This window comes from Syngnathus scovelli, unplaced genomic scaffold (genome assembly GCF_024217435.2).
Source record: "Syngnathus scovelli strain Florida unplaced genomic scaffold, RoL_Ssco_1.2 HiC_scaffold_29, whole genome shotgun sequence".
Taxonomy (NCBI): domain Eukaryota; kingdom Metazoa; phylum Chordata; class Actinopteri; order Syngnathiformes; family Syngnathidae; genus Syngnathus; species Syngnathus scovelli.
In genome coordinates this window covers 1,035,865-1,061,154 of record NW_026061381.1, presented here as the reverse complement: position 1 = coordinate 1,061,154, position 25,290 = coordinate 1,035,865, and the positions used below count along the sequence as shown (strand labels likewise).

General features: G+C 48.3%; 2 protein-coding genes and 1 long non-coding RNA gene across 3 annotated transcripts; all 3 read left to right on the top strand.

The window, feature by feature from the left end:
* Positions 1-956: 956 nt before the first annotated feature.
* Positions 957-3,725, top strand: LOC137839978 (janus kinase and microtubule-interacting protein 3-like; the record flags this gene model as incomplete). The annotated part of the gene is made up of 2 exons (XM_068649790.1): positions 957-1,121; positions 3,492-3,725. Coding segments are annotated over exons 1-2 (360 nt in total), but the record flags the coding sequence as incomplete, so codon positions are not given.
* A 6,218-nt stretch (positions 3,726-9,943) lies between these two features.
* On the top strand, positions 9,944-10,654 carry LOC125993455 (uncharacterized). Its single transcript, XR_007490236.2, has 3 exons — positions 9,944-10,213; positions 10,391-10,437; positions 10,561-10,654. It is a non-coding gene; the product is annotated as an uncharacterized lncRNA (long non-coding RNA).
* An 8,203-nt stretch (positions 10,655-18,857) lies between these two features.
* Positions 18,858-21,604, top strand: LOC137839981 (janus kinase and microtubule-interacting protein 3-like; the record flags this gene model as incomplete). The annotated part of the gene is made up of 2 exons (XM_068649792.1): positions 18,858-19,022; positions 21,365-21,604. Coding segments are annotated over exons 1-2 (366 nt in total), but the record flags the coding sequence as incomplete, so codon positions are not given.
* Between the last annotated feature and the right edge of the window lie 3,686 nt (positions 21,605-25,290).

The window sequence follows — 25,290 nt, the reverse complement described above, 5'->3', positions numbered from 1 at the left end:
TGAAAAGCGAGGGAGTGTGGCGTTTGGGAGGAATGTCGAACTCGGCGTCTGCTTCCAGCCACAGACGCCAAATTTCGACGATTATTTATTATAACTCTACTCTTAACTTTGCCGTTTCAGATATGCGGGTATTACACCGCGGAAATGACGTCAATAGGCTGAACTCTCGCCAAAATTCAAATCTGTGGGCGCAATGGCCTTGAGCGAGACACCGGATACAAACACGACGATTATCAACAGAAATATCTTTATTTTCTGCTTGCAAGTGGACCGTCTAGAGCGTACACGGTAAGTACAACTCATTGTGTTTAAAAAGATTTACGTTTGTGTAGTTTGCGTTGCGTTGTATCTGTGAATGTTGGTTTAGGCTAAATGTTAATGTTTAATTTCATTCCTTTAGGTTCCACGGTGTTTGTTGGCTGTATGTTTTCCACTGCAAGAAGAGGCTCGTATCATTGACCAGCAGGAGCTACAATGGTGAGTACCCCTTTCGTCTTCCATTTATGTTAAACACTTCCTATTTCATGTCTAACAGTACTCGATTTAACAAATAACCATAAATAAATACAGTGTGGGCAGTCACGTTAACATATGTGATTATCCTGCCTAATATGTTTATCACAAATATGTCACTAATCACTAATATGTTTATTTGTTTATCACAACACCTTTGGACCTTCAGCAATCGATTATTTCCCTTCATCTACATAGAGACAGAACGATGGTGTCTTAAACATCTCATTCATTTCACCAAATAACTTCACGCAGGTGGATAACGGCCGTCTCGGTCACGCTATGTTGCGTGATGCAGTTTTGAAGAACCAAATGCATTTATTCAATGAATAAGTCAAGCTAGTTCTATGTTTATGATGTTGTAAGTTACGGTACCGATTGAAGTTGAGTTCGAAGCCAGTGGAAAACAGCGCTGCGTTTGTGCTCTCCAGGTACAAATGTTGTGATCTCTGACTGACGACCGGGCGAGACTCGAGTAAGAGATGTCCAAACGAGCTCCGGCAGGGCGGGCCAAGGCGGAGCGAACGGACGCCCTTCAGGCCGCCAATGACGAGCTGAGAACCAAACTGATGGACGTCCAGTTAGAACTTCAGCAGGAGAAGAACAAGGTGAAAACCTCAACAGACAGACACTGCCTGCCTCCCTGCCTGCCTCCCTGCCTGCCTCCCTGCCTGCCTCCCTCCCTCCCAGTTTTCCCGATGTAGATTAGACATGCGTGTGCCATGACTGTGTCAGCCTACATCAACAAATGCACCGAGGACGTCAGCACCACTAAGAATATCATCACCCGGGGCAACCAACGACCCTGGATGACTGAGGAGGTACGTCAAACGCTACGAGCGCGGAACTCTGCCTTCAAGTCTGGCGACAAGGAGACACTGAGGACAGCGAGAGCCAACTTGAACCGTGCCATCAGGATAGCGAAGCGAGACCGCAGTCGAAAATTTCAGGATCGTTTCCACGACGTCAAAAACATCAGGAGTATGTGGCAAGGCATACGGGCGATTACAGACGACAACTCACCCTCCCCCCCCCGGTGGGTGTAGTTGATGCTGACTTTCTAAATGGTCTAAATAACTTCTTTGGGAGGTTCGAGGCACTAAACGGCACTCCAGCAGTTAAAACTGTCCCCCATCAGGAAGAGGAGGTACTCTGCCTTGACTCCGCCGATGTGTTGAAGACCCTGAGGAGAGTCAACCCCTGTAAGGCCCCTGGCCCGGACAACATTCCTGGGCGTGTGTTCAGGGAATGTGCAAGTCATCTGGCTGGGGTCATCACAGACATTTTTAACACCTCGCTGGGCCAAGCCACAGTGCCGGCGTGCTTTAAGACTGCCTCCATCATTCCGGTGCCGAAGAAACCTCAAATCACCTCATTTAATGATTACCGGCCTGTTGCACTGACTCCGGTTATGATGAAGTGCTTCGAAAGGCTGCTTAAAGGTCACATTGTTTCCAGACTCCCCCTATTATTTGACCCGTTCCAGTTTGCCGACCGGCAAAACCGCTCCACTCAGGAAGCCATCTCCTCCGTTCTTCACCTGAGCCTGGCTCACCTGGAGGAGAAGAACACCCATGTGCGGAGGCTGTTCCTGGACTTCAGCTCAGCGTTTAACACCATCATCCCACAGCATCTGGTAGGAAAATTGGAACACCTGGGCTTCAACACCCCCCTTCGCAACTGGCTGCTAGACTTCCTCACCAACAGACCTCAGTCAGTCCGGGTCGGACAGAACACCTCTGATGTCATCACCCTCAGCACAGGCTCCCTTCAGGGCTGCGTCCTGAGCCCCCTGCTGTGCACCCTGATGACGCACGACTGCGTCCTCAGGTTCACCACCAATCACATCGTGAAGTCAGCAGACGACACAACGGTGGTGGGGCTCATCAGAGACAACAACGACCTGGACTACAGAGAGGAGGTGGAGCAGCTGGTGGGCTGGTGCAGAGAAAACAGCCTGATCCTGAATGAGGAGAAGATGAAGGAGATCATCGTCGACTTCAGGAAAAAACAGCCTCACCACGCTCCACTGATCATCAACAGCTCAGCTGTGGAGGTGGTCAGCAGCACCAAATTCCTGGGGGTCCACATCACAGAAGACCTCACCTGGACTATGAACACTACGGCACTGGTCAAGAGGGCACAGAAGCGCTTGTACTTCCTGCGGAGGATGAGGAGAGCCCACCTGCCCCCACCCATCATGAGGACGTTCTACAGGAGCACCATAGAGAGCATTCTGACAAGCTGTCTCTCTGTGTGGTGTGGAGGCTGCACCGCCTCCGATTGGAAGAACGTGAGGAGAGTGGTGAGGACAGCAGAGAGGATCATAGGGGCTCCTCTTCCCTCCATTCAGGACATTTCATCTCAGCGCTGCATGTCCCGTGCCCGTAACATCATCAATGACCCATCACACCCCCACCATGGACTGTTCTCCCTGCTGCCCTCTGGGAAGAGGTTTGCAGCATCCGCTGCAGGTCCACCAGGTTCTGCAACAGCTTTTTCCCTGCTGTCATCAGACTGTTGAACACTAGAACTGTTGAGCTCTAAACTGAACTCTGCATCACACATTCACAGAACTGTACTTTATGACACTACGGACCTCTATCTCGCACTACCAACTTTACTGAACTTGTATAAACCCTTTAAATAGAAGTTTAATACATGGTTTAGCATTCCTCTGCACACTCTTGAATACTGTTTTGCCTACTTGCACTATTGCATAATTATCACTGCTGCACTTTATACTTATTTTTAATAAATATATATATATATATATATATATATATATATATATATATATATATATATATATATATATATAGTATATGTATATATATATATTTTCATAGGATATGTTACTTCTATTCAACTGCAATATCACTACTTTGTTGTAAGACGTATGCAACGGAATTTCGTTTTGTATGCACCATGTGCAGACAAGATGACAATAAAGTTTGTCTAAGTCTAAGTCATGTCAGGTCAGCTGTCTGGAGAGAGAGAGAAGTCAGGACCTGCGGGCGGAGCACCACCGTGCCACCGCCGCCATGACGGAACTCAAAAGCAAACTCCATGAGGAGAAGCAGAAAGCCATTACCAGGGAGACATTACTGCGGCAGCATGAAATGGAGCTGATGAGAGTGATCAAAATCAAAGATGGAGAGATCCAGCGACTGAATGCCTTGGTCCTCAGCCTGAGGGACGGCTCCATGGACAAGGTGATCCGCTCTATCCGTGTCTGACTATCCGCACGCCACGTCGGGCTTCGATGCGGCCGCTACCGTATTGTGTAGCTTGTCCCCAGTAAGCGTCGCGGCGCTCCGTTGCGGTCTCAACGGCCCGGTGTGGCGCAATGTCTGCTCAGGTGAGGAGGGGGGGCGCTTTGCTGGCGGAGGTGGAGGAGACGCGGCGGTGTCGGGAGACCGAGCGGTGTCGCCTCCACCAGGAGCGCGGAAGAAGCCCTGGCAGCGGCCCAGCAGGCCTGGCAGTCCCGAGCGGCCGAGCTCCGATCGGCTCATCACCAGCATCGGGAGGAGCTGAGCCGAACCAAGAGAGACTGCGAGAGGGAGATCCGCCGACTGGTAGGACTGATCAGATGCGCGGTGCGTGGCTATGTTCCCAATTTCGTTGTATACCTGCAGTGCAATGACACCTAAGGCATTCTATTCTATTCTATTTCACAAGAAGAAAATGTCCGGTTGCTCGCTTCGCTTTTGTCACAGCAAAGGTGTTCTAGTCGATTCAAGAAAAAAATTGGCCGGTTGCTCTCTTTGTTTTTGTCACAATTCTGGCAAATGAGTTTGCCCGCCTGCCTGAGCGCTCCCCGTTTGTACATCCAGACGGATGAGATCAAGCTGAAAGACAGAGCGGTTAGTGTTTTGGATGAAGCCCTGGGGCCGGCCACGTCCACCGCCTTCAGCTGCAGACTCAGGCTGCCGAGCAGCAGATCGCTGCCCTGAGGGATTCCCAAAGGGCGGGCCTAAACTACCCTGGAAGTGGGGTCAACGCCGCTACTAGCAATCCTCTTCATTGCGTAAGCCACCTCATCACACACTTGCAGTACGCATGACTTAGTTCGTTGCTGGAGGAAGGTAGCACAAAAACAGTTTTGAACTTTGAACGAGTGCTTGTGTGTGTGTGTTGCGGGGCGTTTTCAGTCTCAGGAGGATCGGGACACGCGACGGTTTCATCTGAAAATCGCTGAGCTCAGCGCAGTCATCAGGAAACTGGAGGATCGAAACGCCCTGCTTTCTGAAGAGCGCAATGAACTGGTAATTTATTGACGGCACGCTTGAAGGTTTGCGGTACGTTTGATGCGCGCCATCCAGCGAGGCACCCATTGCGCTTGCTTATTAGTTGAGCGGCGCGGCGAGTCGGTTGCCTGGTAGATGTCTTTTATTGGGAGCCAAAGCCACGATTCCGTTCAAACCGATGCAAAAGGAATGGATACGTTCTGGCCCGCGTGTTGTGCGTCTTTCACATCCCGCACTTCATGCTTGCAGCTAAAGCGACTGAGAGAAACAGAAAGCCAGTTTCTGCCACTCCTGTACAAAAACAAACGCCTGAGCAGGAAGAATGAAGAACTCTCGCTGGTGCTGTGTCGCCTTGAAAACAAAGTGCGCTTTGTCACCCAGGAGAACGAGGAGATGGCAAGCTTGGTAAGTCGACGCGGACAACGGCGGCGTGCCAACAGAGTCCACTGCATTTGTGTTCCACAGAGAAGGCCTAGTTCGCTCAATGACCTGGACCGCGGTTGCGGCCAGCAGGACGGTGAAATGGAGTTCCTTCAAGTTGTGGAGCAGCGGCACATCATCGACGACTTGTCCAAGGTCTTCAGGCAGGCGACTCGGTGCACGTACGGCAGCGCCGCGCTCGCTCGCTGTCGCCAGGAAACCTTTTCCGTCCAAAGCTTGGCCGGCGGCCGCCATCCAAAAAATTGGCCCCTTAAATTCCGACCTTTCAAGCAGGAGCATTGTGCGCACGCGTTTGAACACGCTTTAGACTTGTTTTGCCGTTTTCAGCAGCTCAAAGCTCCCGTTTTGTCAGCGCCTTTGCCACTCGCTGTGCGCTGAAAACGACGGACTTGCCCGGCTGCTCAGCCCGTCAACCATGAGCCGCGAGCGCGACGTCATTGTCCGTAGGCAGCTAGTGGCAAAATGCACCCTGTTAGAGTTGCGCTCGCTCCAACTTATTTTGCAAGAACCACACGGGAGACAAGTAAGTTCTTTTGGACACCTGCAGGTGGAGAGTCCATCCGTTGTACGAATGAAGTCTGACTCTCGGCTCCTGCACGAGCATTTTAATTAAGAGAAACAGGGTGGGTGTAAGAGTGGATTGAATAGAGGAAGCCCTTGACCTCTAGTCAAAACATAGCAAGGGGTGTTTTACGACTTTGTGTAGGAAGGGATAAGCGATAGGGATAAATAAGGGATAAATAATATTATTTATTACAGGTCGCAGTCAAAGTCAAAGCAACACAATGATACGATAAAGATAATCTGGAAAACCCTGACACACCCTGTAGTTGTCACTTTTGGAAAAGACGAGCGTCCCTCCAATCATCGCCGGTGACGTGTTTTTCAGGCTCTGGAGACAGGAGCTCATGTCAGAAATGTCATTGTGAGTCGCGTTTGTTTCTGCGCCGGAGCCGTTCGTTCCCTTTGCATCCAAAGAATCTCAAAGGCGGATTATTTGTGTCGACAGGAGAGAGATTTGCTGCTACGATACCGACGTCGAGAATCTCTGAGGAGGAACAAAGCGTGAGGTCCTGCAAGGTGAGTCTGTTTGTTTGCGGCTGCTTGGTGTTGCGCAAGATGAAATGGCCTTTTTCTCGCTATCGTTCCTCTCGTCGATTCATCGTGAGGTGTCGCTTCAGTTTGTTCAGAGAGATGTTTGCTTCCGCGCCCGCAGGTCATCGAAACATTTTACGGCTACGACGAAGACGTGTTGGTGGACCCGGACGGATCGTCCTTGTCTTTTCACACCGACAGAACCCCCGACACGGAACCCGAAGAGGTAGCCCGCCATTTCTGCCAGCGTATTGGCACCAAACATTCCTCTTCAGCCTGGAATCGGACTCGTCTTTGCGTCGCGGGTGCTTTGTCGCCGGTCTGACTGATTCTGGTACTAGTGCTGTGTTGCATTGGTGTGTGCATGAAGAGGCGGAGCTTCGCTACCGCCAGCTGACGCAAGAATATCAAGCGCTGCAACGAGCCTACGCTCTGCTAGCCCAGACCAGCGAAGGGGACTACGACGCCGAGAAGGAGATCAAGGTGGCGCCCCTTCCCGCAACCCCCGGCCGGGTCGCAGCCTCCCCGTTCTCACCCAGCCTCGGGTGTTCTCTGGTCTGAAAGGAGGAGGAGGAGCCTCCCTCCTCCTCCTTTCAGACCAGAGAAAAGCTGATGGTAGAAATGGGTCACTATCAAAGCAGAGTAGCAGATCTGGAGTCAGCGCTGAAGCAACAAGGACAGGTAAGCTCATCAATGAGCACACCTTTTTCTCAGACAAAATAGCTACATTCTTCAGTCACTCATCCGTCTGGCATTACTGGACCAACCCCCCCCCCCCCCCCCCCGAACGTGGCTGGGAAAATGCGGAGAAAAGCAAATGTCATTTTCCAGTCAACCAAAGAATTTGTGGATGAAAATGACACAACATTCCAAAGCTGTCCACGCGTTTGTCTCTTCTAGAATGTCAAGTGGGTGGAGGAGAAGCAGCTGCTGCGTCAGAGCAATCAGCAGTTGGCCGAAAAGGTGACGGAAAGAAAGGCGCTGGGCGGAGTCGCTTGGCGTCACACCCGTCGGGAAGCCCCGCAGATGAGGTCTGACTGTCTTTTCAGGTCAGGCGGATGGAGGCGGAAGAAGCGCGTCTGAAAGAGCACATCCAGGATATCCGAGACCAAAACGAACTGCTTGAGTTCCGCATCCTGGAGGTGGGAAGACTCGCACAAGCGTGTTGAGGCCAGAGATGTGACGGACGGACGGACGGACGGACGGACGGATGCATGCCTCTGCCTTTCAGGAGAGGGAGTGGCGCTCCCCCGTCTTGAAGTTTCTGCAAGTCCGTTTCCCAGACGGCCTCAGCCCTTTCCAGATCTACTGCGAGGCCGAGGGCGTGAGCGTACGTAAGGCGTCCCTTGCAACCCTAACCTTAACCCGAGGTCCCAGAACATTGCTCCTTGCGCCTTTCCCCCGGACATCGTCATCAGTGATCTGATGAAGAAGCTGGACATCCTGGGCTATAACGCACGTCCACGCACGCTCTCGCATTCTGCTTATGTGACAGCAGCCTTTCCTCAGTGGTTAGAATACATCAAAGTGACCAAGTCAGCACTTCAACAGAAGATGTTGGACATTGAAAGTGAGAAGGTAGACAGACACGCGACATCAGCCAAGGGGAACTCCGGCAATGTGCCCCAACAATTCTGACCTTGAGCTGTGCTAGGATATGTTCTGCAAGCAGAAGGGCTACCTGGATGAAGAGTTGGACTTCAGGAAGTGTTCCATGGACCAGGCTCATAAGGTAAGCCGCCCTCAAATCTCCCGCCGGACCACTGATGGACGAGGATTGCGGCCCAGAGGATCCTGGAGCTGGAGGCCATGTTGTACGAGGCGCTACCGCAGCGGGACTGCCCCGCCACGGACGGCGAAAAAGCCAGCCACGCTGGCGTGAATGACGTGCTGACGGCGGATCAGAGAGAAGAGCTTAGGAGCGCCGTGGACCAATGGAAGCGAGCCCTGATGTGCGAGTTGAGGGAGCGCGACGCTTGCATCCTCCAAGAGAGAATGGATCTGCTGCACAGCGCGCAACAGGTAAGGGCCCAAAGCCAGCCCGGCACTTACTTGCACGCTTACTGGCTTTTGAATGCCACTTTCCATTTGTCCGTCCTAGAGGAACAAAGAGCTGAAAGAATTCATCGAAGCTCAGAAGAGACAAATCAAACAATTGGAGGAGAAGTTTCTGTTTCTCTTTCTATTCTTCTCCTTGGCCTTCATTCTGTGGCCCTAACACCAGCTGGTGAGTGAGCTCCAGCGGCACCGCACTCGACACCTCCGATACACTGCCAGCCGGTCTCAGACGTTGGCAGACGCTCCGATGCCAACGTATACCCCCCGCCACGGTGACAGAGGCACCGCGTCACACCGGCGCTCATCCAATCAGAAGGCAGGAAAAGCAAATTCACATGCAGGGCACTTTTGAACCAGAAGAGAGCGCCACAAAAAACGGTTGTTGCCCCAAACGCGCACTAAAAAGGGTCAGAATAACAAGAGTCCCACTGGCCAGCCGGGGCCACCCATCCAGCTGTTTCTTCAGGGGGGAAAAAAATTGGAGTCACCGGTGAGTACATTTTGCATTTAGCTCTGCTTTTCTGCTTCTGTCTTCAAGTGTGTGGCATCCTGCGATCAAAGATTCAGCCAACCCCAAAGCGGTTGACCTCAACGTCCCACCACCATGCCTACCAGAGCAGGTGACGTGATGCTTTGGACATCCTTCCGTCTCAGATGCCCAAAAGTACTCTTTGCCACATCTGCGGCAATACGGTGTCTTTTCAAAGGTGCAAATAAATCCAGCGTGGGCGGAACACGCACGTCTTCGGTTTTTCCCGCTTTGTTTGTGTGACAGCTGTTGTGAAAATTTTATACAAATAAAGTTGTATAGTACAGGTTTGGCCAAGCCGCAACTCCCGAACCGCATGCGGCTCTTTTATGTTCATATCAACATTTGTGTGTGTGTGTGTGTGTGTGTGGGGGGGGGGGGGTTGTGCGTGTTGGCTTCACTTGAGTTCAATTTGGTATTTTGGTCAAAAGCGCATGTGGTGAAATTCCACAAAGTAGGATGGGCAAACACATTTCTTTAAACTATGAGTGTCAATTGGGCTCTCGAAATGGCAGGGAAAAGATGCACAGCAAAACGAAAATACGTAGATGAACACAGGACGTTTTAATCAGAGTAGGAAAGTTTCTATTTTTTGTTGAACGTGATGGCAAACCATTCTGCCTGATATGTCAGACCTCAGCGCATTTCAAAGATTCAAATCTTCAGCGCCATGCACTTCAGCTCACTCCATGCTAACATTGATCAGGCGTCGAACCCGCAACATCATGCTTAAGAGGTGGCCATGCTAACCAGTGCGCCATTATGTCAACGCATAATAACTGTAAATCTACTAAACAAAACAGCGGTTGCTATATGACATCTGCCACGTCGTGGTCACGTGACATACGTGACGTCGATGGGCGTAACTTTCGCCGGAATTCAAATCCGCGGGGAGAGTTAACTTGTTTAAAAGAGAGTGGGCAGAAGAATTATTTAATTTATTTAAATCTATTTGGTGTGTGCGCCATTATGTCAATGCATAACAACTGTAAGTCTACTAAACAAAACAGCGGTTGCTATATGACGTCTGCCACGTCGTGGTCACGTGACGCGGACGTGACGTCGACGCCTACTTTACATCCCACCGATCACAGGACCCCTCGGCTGCATAACCGTGCCCCCTTCCCAACCAATCGGATTTGCTATACGCGAAAACGACGCCAATGGAAAGAGCTTCCGCCCAAATTTAAATCCGTGGGCGTGGCTCGCAGCAGGAAGTAGGAAAACGGCGGCGATGTTGACAAAGACACAGCGGATGGTAACATACGACTAACAAGAGAAATATTTTTATTTTCTGCTTGCAACTGGACCGTCCAGAGCGTACACGGTAAGTACAACTCATCGTTTTTAAAAAGAAGTACTTTTGTTGCCCTGAAAAGCGAGTGAGCGTGGCGTTTGTGGGGGACGTCGAATTTCGACGATTCTTTCTGGTCAACGGTTGTAAATGATTGTGTTGATTAAAAAAGAAAACTTGATGTAACTCTACTTTTAACTGCCGTTTCAGATAGATTTGGAATTGCATCACATCCAATTTTGCCTAGAGCGTACACGGTAAGTAACACTCATTGTGTTTAAGGAGATTTACGTTTGTAATAGCAGAAGTGTAGCCGCGTTGCGTTGTACGTGTGAAAATTGGTCGAGGCGAAATGTTAATGTTTAATTTCATTCCTTTAGGTTCCACGGTGTTTGTTGGCTGCAAGTTTTCCACTGCAAGAAGAGGCTCGTATCATTGACCAGGAGCGAGCTACAATGGTGAGTAGCCATAACATTTATGTTAAACACTTCCTATTTCATGTCTAACAGTACTTGATTTAACAAATAACCATAAATAAATACAGTGTGGGCACTGAAGTTAACATATGTGATTATACTGCCTAATCTGTCACCGAGTAGATTGTTGCAAAGTAATATAAGATCCAAAGTTGTAATTCAGAATAGTTTTCAAAAGAAGGCCATTAGAATTATATACAAGTCTGATTACCCTGAACAAGCTATTAATTAAATCACAAATTCTTCAATTCAAAGATTTGGTAGATTATCAGACAAATAATGTCTAACAGTAATTGATTTAACACATCACGATAAGTAGATTGAGTGTGGGCACTCTCAAGTTAACATATGTGATTATACTGCCTAATCTGTTACAGAGTATGTTGTTGCCAAGTAATGTAGAATAGATCCAAAGTAGTAATCCAGAATAGTTTTGAAGAGGCCATTAGAATGATAAACAAATCTGATTACCTTGAACATAATAACAAGCTAAGTGTTTAATATGTCCTATGAAGTCAAAATTGGGCACCATCATGTGGTGAAATTTGGAATTGCATCACATCCAATTTTGCCTGGGAACAAACAGATTACATAAATCTTAGTTTTGAATAAACCACTCCTTCTCAAACAAGTAAACTCTGCCCATTTTGCGCAGTAGATGTTCTGTTAATATCTAGTATTTATACAAAGTCATAATTTAAATTGCTTTCAACCTTCATTCATCGGTTCAACCAACATTACTCGCTCTTATTACCAACTTGTATTGATTTAACTAAGCGTTTAATACTTCCTATCAGGTCTCAAATCGAGATTTGGCAAAATACAATTTCAGCAAATCCAATTTTGCCAGGGAACAAAAATAGATTAAATAAACTAAATAAGTCCTCTTCCCATTAAATAAATCAGAAAAGTCTGTCTTGTAACCAGTCCTCTTCAAACAAGTAAAGTCTGCCCATTTTGTGCCGTAGATTTTGTGTCTATGCCTAGTATTTAAACAAAATCATAATTTAAACGACTTCTTTCCTTCATTCACTTTGGAAATTTGGAATTGCAGCAAATCGAATTTTGCCAGGGAACAAAAATAGATCAATTAAACTAAATAAGTCTTCTTCCCATTAAATAAATTAAAAAAGTCTGTCTTGTAACCAGTCCTTTTCAAACAAGTAAAGTCTGCCCATTTTGTGCCGTCGATTTTGTGTTTATGCCTAGTATTTATACAAAATCATAATTTAAAGGACTTCATTCCTTCATTCACTTTGGAAATTTGGAATTGCAGCACATCAAATTTTGCCTGGGAAGAAAAGTAGATTAAATAAATTTAATAAGTCTTACTACTTCCCATTAAATAAATTAAATACGTCTTACTTGTTTCCACTCCTTTTCAAAACAGTAGTTTAAAACGAGGGCCCTTCACTCAATCTTTAACCTCAACCCCGCACGTTGTGTTGTATCTGTGAATGTTGGTTGTGGCCAAATGATAGTTTTCTTTCATTCGTTTAGGTTCCAAGAAAACTTGATGTAACTCTACTTTTAACTGCCGTTTCAGATAAGCGGGTATTACGTCGCAGTCATGTGCCGCGGATATGACGTAATTGCCGGAACCTCCGCCAAAATTCAAATCTGTTGGCGCGATGGCCGTGAGCCACTGAGCAGCGACGATTATCAACAGAAATATCTTTATTTTCTGCTTGCAACTGGACCGTCTAGAGCGTACACGGTAAGTAACACTCATTGTGTTTAAGGAGATTTACGTTTGTAATAGCAGAAGTGTAGCCGCGTTGCGTTGTACGTGTGAAAATTGGTCGAGGCGAAATGTTAATGTTTAATTTCATTCCTTTAGGTTCCACGGTGTTTGTTGGCTGCAAGTTTTCCACTGCAAGAAGAGGCTCGTATCATTGACCAGGAGCGAGCTACAATGGTGAGTAGCCATTACATTTATGTTAAACACTTCCTATTTCATGTCTAACAGTACTTGATTTAACAAATAACCATAAATAAATACAGTGTGGGCACTGAAGTTAACATATGTGATTATACTGCCTAATCTGTCACCGAGTAGATTGTTGCAAAGTAATATAAGATCCAAAGTTGTAATTCAGAATAGTTTTCAAAAGAAGGCCATTAGAATTATATACAAGTCTGATTACCCTGAACATAACAACAAGCTATTAATTAAATCACAAATTCTTCAATTCAAAGATTTGGTAGATTATCAGACAAATAATGTCTAACAGTAATTGATTTAACACATCACGATAAGTAGATTGAGTGTGGGCACTCTCAAGTTAACATATATGATTATACTGCCTAATCTGTTACAGAGTATGTTGTTGCCAAGTAATGTAGAATAGATCCAAAGTAGTAATCCAGAATAGTTTTGAAGAGGCCATTAGAATAATAAACAAATCTGATTACCTTGAACATAATAACAAGCTAAGTGTTTAATATGTCCTATGAAGTCGAAATTGGGCACCGTCATGTGGTGAAATTTGGAATTGCATCACATCCAATTTTGCCTGGGAACAAACAGATTAAATAAATCTTAGTTTTGAATAAGCCACTCCTTCTCAAACAAGTAAACTCTGCCCATTTCGCGCAGTAGATGTTCTGTTAATATCTAGTATTTATACAAAGTCATAATTTAAATTGCTTTCAACCTTCATTCATCGGTTCAACCAACATTACTCGCTCTTACTACCAACTTGTATTGATTTAACTAAGCGTTTAATACTTCCTATCAGGTCTCAAGGCAAGATTTGGCAAAATACAGTTTCAGCAAATCCAATTTTGCCAGGGAACAAAAATAGATTAAATAAACTAAATAAGTCTTCTTCCCAATAAATAAATCAGAAAAGTCTGTCTTGTAACCAGTCCTCTTCAAACAAGTAAAGTCTGCCCATTTTGTGCCGTAGATTTTGTGTCCATGCCTAGTATTTAAACAAAATCATAATTTAAACGACTTCTTGCCTTCATTCACTTTGGAAATTTGGAATTGCAGCAAATCGAATTTTGCCAGGGAACAAAAATAGATCAATTAAACTAAATAAGTCTTCTTCCCATTAAATAAATTAAAAAAGTCTGTCTTGTAACCAGTCCTTTTCAAACAAGTAAAGTCTGCCCATTTTGTGCCGTCGATTTTGTGTTAATGCCTAGTATTTATACAAAATCATAATTTAAAGGACTTCATTCCTTCATTCACTTTGGAAATTTGGAATTGCAGCACATCAAATTTTGCCTGGGAAGAAAAGTAGATTAAATAAATTTAATAAGTCTTACTACTTCCCATTAAATAAATTAAATACGTCTTACTTGTTCCCACTCCTTTTCAAAACAGTAGTTTAAAACGAGGGCCCTTCACTCAACCTTTAACCCTATTTATTCACCTTCTAGGCTAAGTGTTAAAGGCTAAGTGTTAAAGGCTAAGTGTTAAAGGCTAAGTGTTAAAGGCTAAGTGTTAAAGGCTAAGTGTTAAAGGCTAAGTGTTAAAGGCTAAGTGTTAGAGGCTAAGTGCCAGAGGCTAGGCGCCAGAGGCGAGTTTTTGTGGGCTGAAGTTTTAGTGGGGTTAGTGTGAATACAATCCAAAAGAATACAACAGAATACAATACAATAGAATATAATACATAGATTAAATTCAATAGCTCTTACTACTTCCCATTAAATAAATTAAATACGTCTTACTTGTTCCCAATCCTTTTCAAAAAAGTAGTTTAAAACGAGGGCCCTTCACTCAACCTTTAACCTCAACCCCGCACGTCACATTGTGTTGTATCTGTGAATGTTGGTTGTGGCCAACTGATAGTTTTCTTTCATTCGTTTAGGTTCCACAGTGTTTTTTTTGGCTATGTTTTCCACTTTCAGAAGGATGAAAATACAAAGTACAACGCTTGGACGTGGGCGAAGACGTCACCGGTGAGTCCTTCCTTCCTATTTATTTACCTTCTAGATGCTAGAGGCTAAGTGTTAGAGGCTAAGTGTTAGAGGCTAAGTGTTAAAGGCAACACAATACGAACAACACAACACAATACGAACAACTCAAAACAATATGAACAACACAATATGAACAACACAACACAATACGAACAACACAACACAATACGAACAACACAACACAATACGAACAACACAACACATTACGAACAACACAACACAATACGAACAACACAACGATACTGCACTGAAAAACACGATACCGCACTGAGAAACACGATACCGCACTGAACAACACGATACCGCACTGAACAACACCATGCCGCACTGAACACCATGCCACACTGAACAACACCATCCCGCACTGAACAACACCATGCCGCACTAAACAACACCATGCCGCACTGAACAACACCATGCCTCACTGAACGACACCATGCCGCACTGAAAGACACCATGCCGCACTGAACGACACCATGCCGCACTGAAAGACACCATCCCGCACTGAACACCATGCCGCACTGAACAACACCATCCTGCACTGAACAACACCATCCCGCACTGAACAACACCATGCCGCACTGAACAACACCATGCCGCACTGAACAACACCATGCCGCACTGAACAACATTATGCCGCACTGAACAACATTATGCCTCACTGAACATTATGCCGCACTGAACAACACCATGCCGCACTGAACAACACCATGCCGCACTGAACAACACCATGCCGCACTGAACAACACCATGCCGCACTGAACAACACCATGCCGCACTGAACAACATTATGCCGCACTGAACAACACCATGCCGCACTGAACAACACCATCCTGCACTGAACAACACCATTCCGCATTGAACACCATGCCGCACTGAACAACACCATCCCGCACTGAACAACACCATCCCGCACTGAACAACATTATGCCGCACTGAACAACATTATGCCGCACTGAACAACACCATGCCGCACTGAACAACACCATGCCGCACTGAACAACACCATGCCGCACTGAACAACATTATAACGCACTGAACAACACCATCCCGCACTGAACAACACCATCCCGCACTGAACAACACCATGCCGCACTAAACAACATTATGCCGCACTGAACAACATTATGCCGAAATGAACAACACCATGCCGCACTGAACAACACCATGCCGCACTGAACAACACCATGCCGCACTGAACAACACCATGCCGCACTGAACAACACCATGCCGCACTGAACAACACGATCCCGCATTGAACACCATCCCGCACTGAACAACACCATGCCGCACTGAACAACACCATGCCGCACTGAACAACACCATGCCGCACTGAACAACACCATGCCGCACTGAACAACACCATTCCGCACTGAACAACACCATGCCGCACTGAACAACATTATGCTGCACTGAACAACACCATGCCGCACTGAACAACAACATGCCGCACTGAAAAACATTATGCCGCACTGAACAACACCATGCCGCACTGAACAACACCATCCCGAACTGAACAACACCATGCCGCATTGAACAACACCATGCCGCACTGAACAACACCATCCTGCACTGAACAACACCATCCCGCACTGAACAACACCATGCCGCATTGAACAACACCATGCCGCACTGAACAACACCATCCTGCACTGAACAACACCATCCCGCACTGAACAACACCATGCCGCACTGAACAACATTATGGCTTACTGAACAACATTATGCCGCACTGAACAACACCATGCCGCACTGAACAACACCATGCCGCACTGAACAACACCATCCCGCACTGAACAACACCATCCCGCATTGAACAACACCATCCTGCACTGAACAACACCATGCCGCACTGAACAACACCATGCCGCACTGAACAACACCATGCCGCACTGAACAACACCATGCCGCACTGAACAACACCATGCCGCACTGAACAACACCATCCTGCACTGAACAACACCATCCCGCACTGAACAACACCATGCCGCATTGAACAACACCATCCTGCACTGAACAACACCATCCTGCACTGAACAACACCATGCCGCACTGAACAACACCATGCCGCACTGAACAACACCATGCCGCACTGAACAACACCATGCCGCAAAGAACAACATTATGCCGCACTGAACAACATTATGTCGCACTGAACAACACCATGCCGCACTGAACAACACCATGCTGCACTGAACAACATTATGCCGCACTGAAAAACACCATGCCGCACTGAACAACACCATCCCGCACTGAACAACACCATGCCGCATTGAACAACACCATGCCGCATTGAACAACACCATGCCGCACTGAACAACACCATGCTGCACTGAACAACACCATGCTGCACTGAACAACACGATCCTGCATTGAACAACACCATGCCGCACTGAACAACACCATCCTGCACTGAACAACACCATCCTGCACTGAACAACACCACCCCGTACTGAACAACACGATCCCGCATTGAACATCACCATCCCACACTGAACAACACCATGCCGCACTGAAAAACACCATTCCGCACTGAACAACACCATGCCGCACTGAACAACACCATGCCGCACTGAACAACACCATGCCGCACTGAACAACACCATGCCGCATTGAACAACACCATGCCGCACTGAACAACACCATCCTGCACTGAACAACACCATCCCGCACTGAACAACACCATGCCGCATTGAACAACACCATGCCGCACTGAACAACACCATCCTGCACTGAACAACACCATCCCGCACTGAACAACACCATGCCGCACTGAACAACATTATGGCTTACTGAACAACATTATGCCGCACTGAACAACACCATGCCGCACTGAACAACACCATGCCGCACTGAACAACACCATGCCGCACTGAACAACATTATGCCGCACTGAACAACATTATGCCGCACTGAACAACACCATGCCGCACTGAACAACACCATGCCGCACTGAACAACACCATGCCGCACTGAACAACACGACGCCGCACAGAACAACACGACGCCGCACAGAACAACACGACGCCGCACAGAATAACACAATACCGCACAGAACAACACAATACCGCACAAACAGTTTTAGATAATATTACGTCGCAGTCATGTGACGCGGACATGACGTCAATAGGCGGAACTCATGGTAAAATTATAATCCGTGGGCGTGGCTTGCAACAGGAAGTAGGAAAGCGGCAATTCTGGCAAACAAGACACAGCGGTTAGTAACACGATGACTTACAAGGCAAATATTTTTGTTTTCAGCTTGCAACTTGACCGTCTAGAGCGTACAAGGTAATTACAACTGTTTTTTTTTAGCCCTGAAAAGCGAGGGAGTGTGGCGTTTGGGAGGAATGTCGAACTCGGCGTCTGCTTCCAGCCACAGACGCCAAATTTCGACGATTATTTATTATAACTCTACTCTTAACTTTGCCGTTTCAGATATGCGGGTATTACACCGCGGAAATGACGTCAATAGGCTGAACTCTCGCCAAAATTCAAATCTGTGGGCGCAATGGCCTTGAGCGAGACACCGGATACAAACACGACGATTATCAACAGAAATATCTTTATTTTCTGCTTGCAAGTGGACCGTCTAGAGCGTACACGGTAAGTACAACTCATTGTGTTTAAAAAGATTTACGTTTGTGTAGTTTGCGTTGCGTTGTATCTGTGAATGTTGGTTTAGGCTAAATGTTAATGTTTAATTTCATTCCTTTAGGTTCCACGGTGTTTGTTGGCTGTATGTTTTCCACTGCAAGAAGAGGCTCGTATCATTGACCAGCAGGAGCTACAATGGTGAGTACCCCTTTCGTCTTCCATTTATGTTAAACACTTCCTATTTCATGTCTAACAGTACTCGATTTAACAAATAACCATAAATAAATACAGTGTGGGCAGTCACGTTAACATATGTGATTATCCTGCCTAATATGTTTATCACAAATATGTCACTAATCACTAATATGTTTATTTGTTTATCACAACACCTTTGGACCTTCAGCAATCGATTATTTCCCTTCATCTACATAGAGACAGAACGATGGTGTCTTAAACATCTCATTCATTTCACCAAATAACTTCACGCAGGTGGATAACGGCCGTCTCGGTCACGCTATGTTGCGTGATGCAGTTTTGAAGAACCAAATGCATTTATTCAATGAATAAGTCAAGCTAGTTCTATGTTTATGATGTTGTAAGTTACGGTACCGATTGAAGTTGAGTTCGAAGCCAGTGGAAAACAGCGCTGCGTTTGTGCTCTCCAGGTACAAATGTTGTGATCTCTGACTGACGACCGGGCGAGACTCGAGTAAGAGATGTCCAAACGAGCTCCGGCAGGGCGGGCCAAGGCGGAGCGAACGGACGCCCTTCAGGCCGCCAATGACGAGCTGAGAACCAAACTGATGGACGTCCAGTTAGAACTTCAGCAGGAGAAGAACAAGGTGAAAACCTCAACAGACAGACACTGCCTGCCTCCCTGCCTGCCTCCCTGCCTGCCTCCCTGCCTGCCTCCCTCCCTCCCAGTTTTCCCGATGTAGATTAGACATGCGTGTGCCATGACTGTGTCAGCCTACATCAACAAATGCACCGAGGACGTCAGCACCACTAAGAATATCATCACCCGGGGCAACCAACGACCCTGGATGACTGAGGAGGTACGTCAAACGCTACGAGCGCGGAACTCTGCCTTCAAGTCTGGCGACAAGGAGACACTGAGGACAGCGAGAGCCAACTTGAACCGTGCCATCAGGATAGCGAAGCGAGACCGCAGTCGAAAATTTCAGGATCGTTTCCACGACGTCAAAAACATCAGGAGTATGTGGCAAGGCATACGGGCGATTACAGACGACAACTCACCCTCCCCCCCCCGGTGGGTGTAGTTGATGCTGACTTTCTAAATGGTCTAAATAACTTCTTTGGGAGGTTCGAGGCACTAAACGGCACTCCAGCAGTTAAAACTGTCCCCCATCAGGAAGAGGAGGTACTCTGCCTTGACTCCGCCGATGTGTTGAAGACCCTGAGGAGAGTCAACCCCTGTAAGGCCCCTGGCCCGGACAACATTCCTGGGCGTGTGTTCAGGGAATGTGCAAGTCATCTGGCTGGGGTCATCACAGACATTTTTAACACCTCGCTGGGCCAAGCCACAGTGCCGGCGTGCTTTAAGACTGCCTCCATCATTCCGGTGCCGAAGAAACCTCAAATCACCTCATTTAATGATTACCGGCCTGTTGCACTGACTCCGGTTATGATGAAGTGCTTCGAAAGGCTGCTTAAAGGTCACATTGTTTCCAGACTCCCCCTATTATTTGACCCGTTCCAGTTTGCCGACCGGCAAAACCGCTCCACTCAGGAAGCCATCTCCTCCGTTCTTCACCTGAGCCTGGCTCACCTGGAGGAGAAGAACACCCATGTGCGGAGGCTGTTCCTGGACTTCAGCTCAGCGTTTAACACCATCATCCCACAGCATCTGGTAGGAAAATTGGAACACCTGGGCTTCAACACCCCCCTTCGCAACTGGCTGCTAGACTTCCTCACCAACAGACCTCAGTCAGTCCGGGTCGGACAGAACACCTCTGATGTCATCACCCTCAGCACAGGCTCCCCTCAGGGCTGCGTCCTGAGCCCCCTGCTGTGCACCCTGATGACGCACGACTGCGTCCTCAGGTTCACCACCAATCACATCGTGAAGTCAGCAGACGACACAACGGTGGTGGGGCTCATCAGAGACAACAACGACCTGGACTACAGAGAGGAGGTGGAGCAGCTGGTGGGCTGGTGCAGAGAAAACAGCCTGATCCTGAATGAGGAGAAGATGAAGGAGATCATCGTCGACTTCAGGAAAAAACAGCCTCACCACGCTCCACTGATCATCAACAGCTCAGCTGTGGAGGTGGTCAGCAGCACCAAATTCCTGGGGGTCCACATCACAGAAGACCTCACCTGGACTATGAACACTACGGCACTGGTCAAGAGGGCACAGAAGCACTTGTACTTCCTGCGGAGGATGAGGAGAGCCCACCTGCCCCCACCCATCATGAGGACGTTCTACAGGAGCACCATAGAGAGCATTCTGACAAGCTGTCTCTCTGTGTGGTGTGGAGGCTGCACCGCCTCCGATTGGAAGAACGTGAGGAGAGTGGTGAGGACAGCAGAGAGGATCATAGGGGCTCCTCTTCCCTCCATTCAGGACATTTCATCTCAGCGCTGCATGTCCCGTGCCCGTAACATCATCAATGACCCATCACACCCCCACCATGGACTGTTCTCCCTGCTGCCCTCTGGGAAGAGGTTTGCAGCATCCGCTGCAGGTCCACCAGGTTCTGCAACAGCTTTTTCCCTGCTGTCATCAGACTGTTGAACACTAGAACTGTTGAGCTCTAAACTGAACTCTGCATCACACATTCACAGAACTGTACTTTATGACACTACGGACCTCTATCTTGCACTATCTCGCACTACCAACTTTACTGAACTTGTATAAACCCTTTAAATAGAAGTTTAATACATGGTTTAGCATTCCTCTGCACACTCTTGAATACTGTTTTGCCTACTTGCACTATTGCATAATTATCACTGCTGCACTTTATACTTATTTTTAATATATATATATATATATATATATATATAGTATATGTATATATATATATTTTCATAGGATATGTTACTTCTATTCAACTGCAATATCACTACTTTGTTGTAAGACGTATGCAACGGAATTTCGTTTTGTATGCACCATGTGCAGACAAGATGACAATAAAGTTTGTCTAAGTCTAAGTCATGTCAGGTCAGCTGTCTGGAGAGAGAGAGAAGTCAGGACCTGCGGGCGGAGCACCACCGTGCCACCGCCGCCATGACGGAACTCAAAAGCAAACTCCATGAGGAGAAGCAGAAAGAGTTAGCCATTACCAGGGAGACATTACTGCGGCAGCATGAAATGGAGCTGATGAGAGTGATCAAAATCAAAGATGGAGAGATCCAGCGACTGAATGCCTTGGTCCTCAGCCTGAGGGACGGCTCCATGGACAAGGTGATCCGCTCTATCCGTGTCTGACTATCCGCACGCCACGTCGGGCTTCGATGCGGCCGCTACCGTATTGTGTAGCTTGTCCCCAGTAAGCGTCGCGGCGCTCCGTTGCGGTCTCAACGGCCCGGTGTGGCGCAATGTCTGCTCAGGTGAGGAGGGGGGGCGCTTTGCTGGCGGAGGTGGAGGAGACGCGGCGGTGTCGGGAGACCGAGCGGTGTCGCCTCCACCAGGAGCGCGGAAGAAGCCCTGGCAGCGGCCCAGCAGGCCTGGCAGTCCCGAGCGGCCGAGCTCCGATCGGCTCATCACCAGCATCGGGAGGAGCTGAGCCGAACCAAGAGAGACTGCGAGAGGGAGATCCGCCGACTGGTAGGACTGATCAGATGCGCGGTGCGTGGCTATGTTCCCAATTTCGTTGTATACCTGCAGTGCAATGACACCTAAGGCATTCTATTCTATTCTATTTCACAAGAAGAAAATGTCCGGTTGCTCGCTTCGCTTTTGTCACAGCAAAGGTGTTCTAGTCGATTCAAGAAAAAAATTGGCCGGTTGCTCTCTTTGTTTTTGTCACAATTCTGGCAAATGAGTTTGCCCGCCTGCCTGAGCGCTCCCCGTTTGTACATCCAGACGGATGAGATCAAGCTGAAAGACAGAGCGGTTAGTGTTTTGGATGAAGCCCTGGGGCCGGCCACGTCCACCGCCTTCAGCTGCAGACTCAGGCTGCCGAGCAGCAGATCGCTGCCCTGAGGGATTCCCAAAGGGCGGGCCTAAACTACCCTGGAAGTGGGGTCAACGCCGCTACTAGCAATCCTCTTCATTGCGTAAGCCACCTCATCACACACTTGCAGTACGCATGACTTAGTTCGTTGCTGGAGGAAGGTAGCACAAAAACAGTTTTGAACTTTGAACGAGTGCTTGTGTGTGTGTGTTGCGGGGCGTTTTCAGTCTCAGGAGGATCGGGACACGCGACGGTTTCATCTGAAAATCGCTGAGCTCAGCGCAGTCATCGGGAAACTGGAGGATCGAAACGCCCTGCTTTCTGAAGAGCGCAATGAACTGGTAATTTATTGACGGCACGCTTGAAGGTTTGCGCTACGTTTGATGCGCGCCATCCAGCGAGGCACCCATTGCGCTTGCTTATTAGTTGAGCGGCGCGGCGAGTCGGTTGCCTGGTAGATGTCTTTTATTGGGAGCCAAAGCCACGATTCCGTTCAAACCGATGCAAAAGGAATGGATACGTTCTGGCCCGCGTGTTGTGCGTCTTTCACATCCCGCACTTCATGCTTGCAGCTAAAGCGACTGAGAGAAACAGAAAGCCAGTTTCTGCCACTCCTGTACAAAAACAAACGCCTGAGCAGGAAGAATGAAGAACTCTCGCTGGTGCTGTGTCGCCTTGAAAACAAAGTGCGCTTTGTCACCCAGGAGAACGAGGAGATGGCAAGCTTGGTAAGTCGACGCGGACAACGGCGGCGTGCCAACAGAGTCCACTGCATTTGTGTTCCACAGAGAAGGCCTAGTTCGCTCAATGACCTGGACCGCGGTTGCGGCCAGCAGGACGGTGAAATGGAGTTCCTTCAAGTTGTGGAGCAGCGGCACATCATCGACGACTTGTCCAAGGTCTTCAGGCAGGCGACTCGGTGCACGTACGGCAGCGCCGCGCTCGCTCGCTGTCGCCAGGAAACCTTTTCCGTCCAAAGCTTGGCCGGCGGCCGCCATCCAAAAAATCGGCCCCTTAAATTCCGACCTTTCAAGCAGGAGCATTGTGCGCACGCGTTTGAACACGCTTTAGACTTGTTTTGCCGTTTTCAGCAGCTCAAAGCTCCCGTTTTGTCAGCGCCTTTGCCACTCGCTGTGCGCTGAAAACGACGGACTTGCCCGGCTGCTCAGCCCGTCAACCATGAGCCGCGAGCGCGACGTCATTGTCCGTAGGCAGCTAGTGGCAAAATGCACCCTGTTAGAGTTGCGCTCGCTCCAACTTATTTTGCAAGAACCACACGGGAGACAAGTAAGTTCTTTTGGACACCTGCAGGTGGAGAGTCCATCCGTTGTACGAATGAAGTCTGACTCTCGGCTCCTGCACGAGCATTTTAATTAAGAGAAACAGGGTGGGTGTAAGAGTGGATTGAATAGAGGAAGCCCTTGACCTCTAGTCAAAACATAGCAAGGGGTGTTTTACGACTTTGTGTAGGAAGGGATAAGCGATAGGGATAAATAAGGGATAAATAATATTATTTATTACAGGTCGCAGTCAAAGTCAAAGCAACACAATGATACGATAAAGATAATCTGGAAAACCCTGACACACCCTGTAGTTGTCACTTTTGGAAAAGACGAGCGTCCCTCCAATCATCGCCGGTGACGTGTTTTTCAGGCTCTGGAGACAGGAGCTCATGTCAGAAATGTCATTGTGAGTCGCGTTTGTTTCTGCGCCGGAGCCGTTCGTTCCCTTTGCATCCAAAGAATCTCAAAGGCGGATTATTTGTGTCGACAGGAGAGAGATTTGCTGCTACGATACCGACGTCGAGAATCTCTGAGGAGGAACAAAGCGTGAGGTCCTGCAAGGTGAGTCTGTTTGTTTGCGGCTGCTTGGTGTTGCGCAAGATGAAATGGCCTTTTTCTCGCTATCGTTCCTCTCGTCGATTCATCGTGAGGTGTCGCTTCAGTTTGTTCAGAGAGATGTTTGCTTCCGCGCCCGCAGGTCATCGAAACATTTTACGGCTACGACGAAGACGTGTTGGTGGACTCGGACGGATCGTCCTTGTCTTTTCACACCGACAGAACCCCCGACACGGAACCCGAAGAGGTAGCCCGCCATTTCTGCCAGCGTATTGGCACCAAACATTCCTCTTCAGCCTGGAATCGGACTCGTCTTTGCGTCGCGGGTGCTTTGTCGCCGGTCTGACTGATTCTGGTACTAGTGCTGTGTTGCATTGGTGTGTGCATGAAGAGGCGGAGCTTCGCTACCGCCAGCTGACGCAAGAATATCAAGCGCTGCAACGAGCCTACGCTCTGCTAGCCCAGACCAGCGAAGGGGACTACGACGCCGAGAAGGAGATCAAGGTGGCGCCCCTTCCCGCAACCCCCGGCCGGGTCGCAGCCTCCCCGTTCTCACCCAGCCTCGGGTGTTCTCTGGTCTGAAAGGAGGAGGAGGAGCCTCCCTCCTCCTCCTTTCAGACCAGAGAAAAGCTGATGGTAGAAATGGGTCACTATCAAAGCAGAGTAGCAGATCTGGAGTCAGCGCTGAAGCAACAAGGACAGGTAAGCTCATCAATGAGCACACCTTTTTCTCAGACAAAATAGCTACATTCTTCAGTCACTCATCCGTCTGGCATTACTGCTTGAGTTCCGCATCCTGGAGCTGGAGGTGGGAAGACTCGCACAAGCGTGTTGAGGCCAGAGATGTGACGGACGGACGGACGGACGGACGGACGGACGGATGCATGCCTCTGCCTTTCAGGAGAGGGAGTGGCGCTCCCCCGTCTTGAAGTTTCTGCAAGTCCGTTTCCCAGACGGCCTCAGCCCTTTGCAGATCTACTGCGAGGCCGAGGGCGTGAGCGTACGTAAGGCGTCCCTTGCAACCCTAACCTTAACCCGAGGTCCCAGAACACCTTACATTGCTCCTTGCGCCTTTCCCCCGGACATCGTCATCAGTGATCTGATGAAGAAGCTGGACATCCTGGGCTATAACG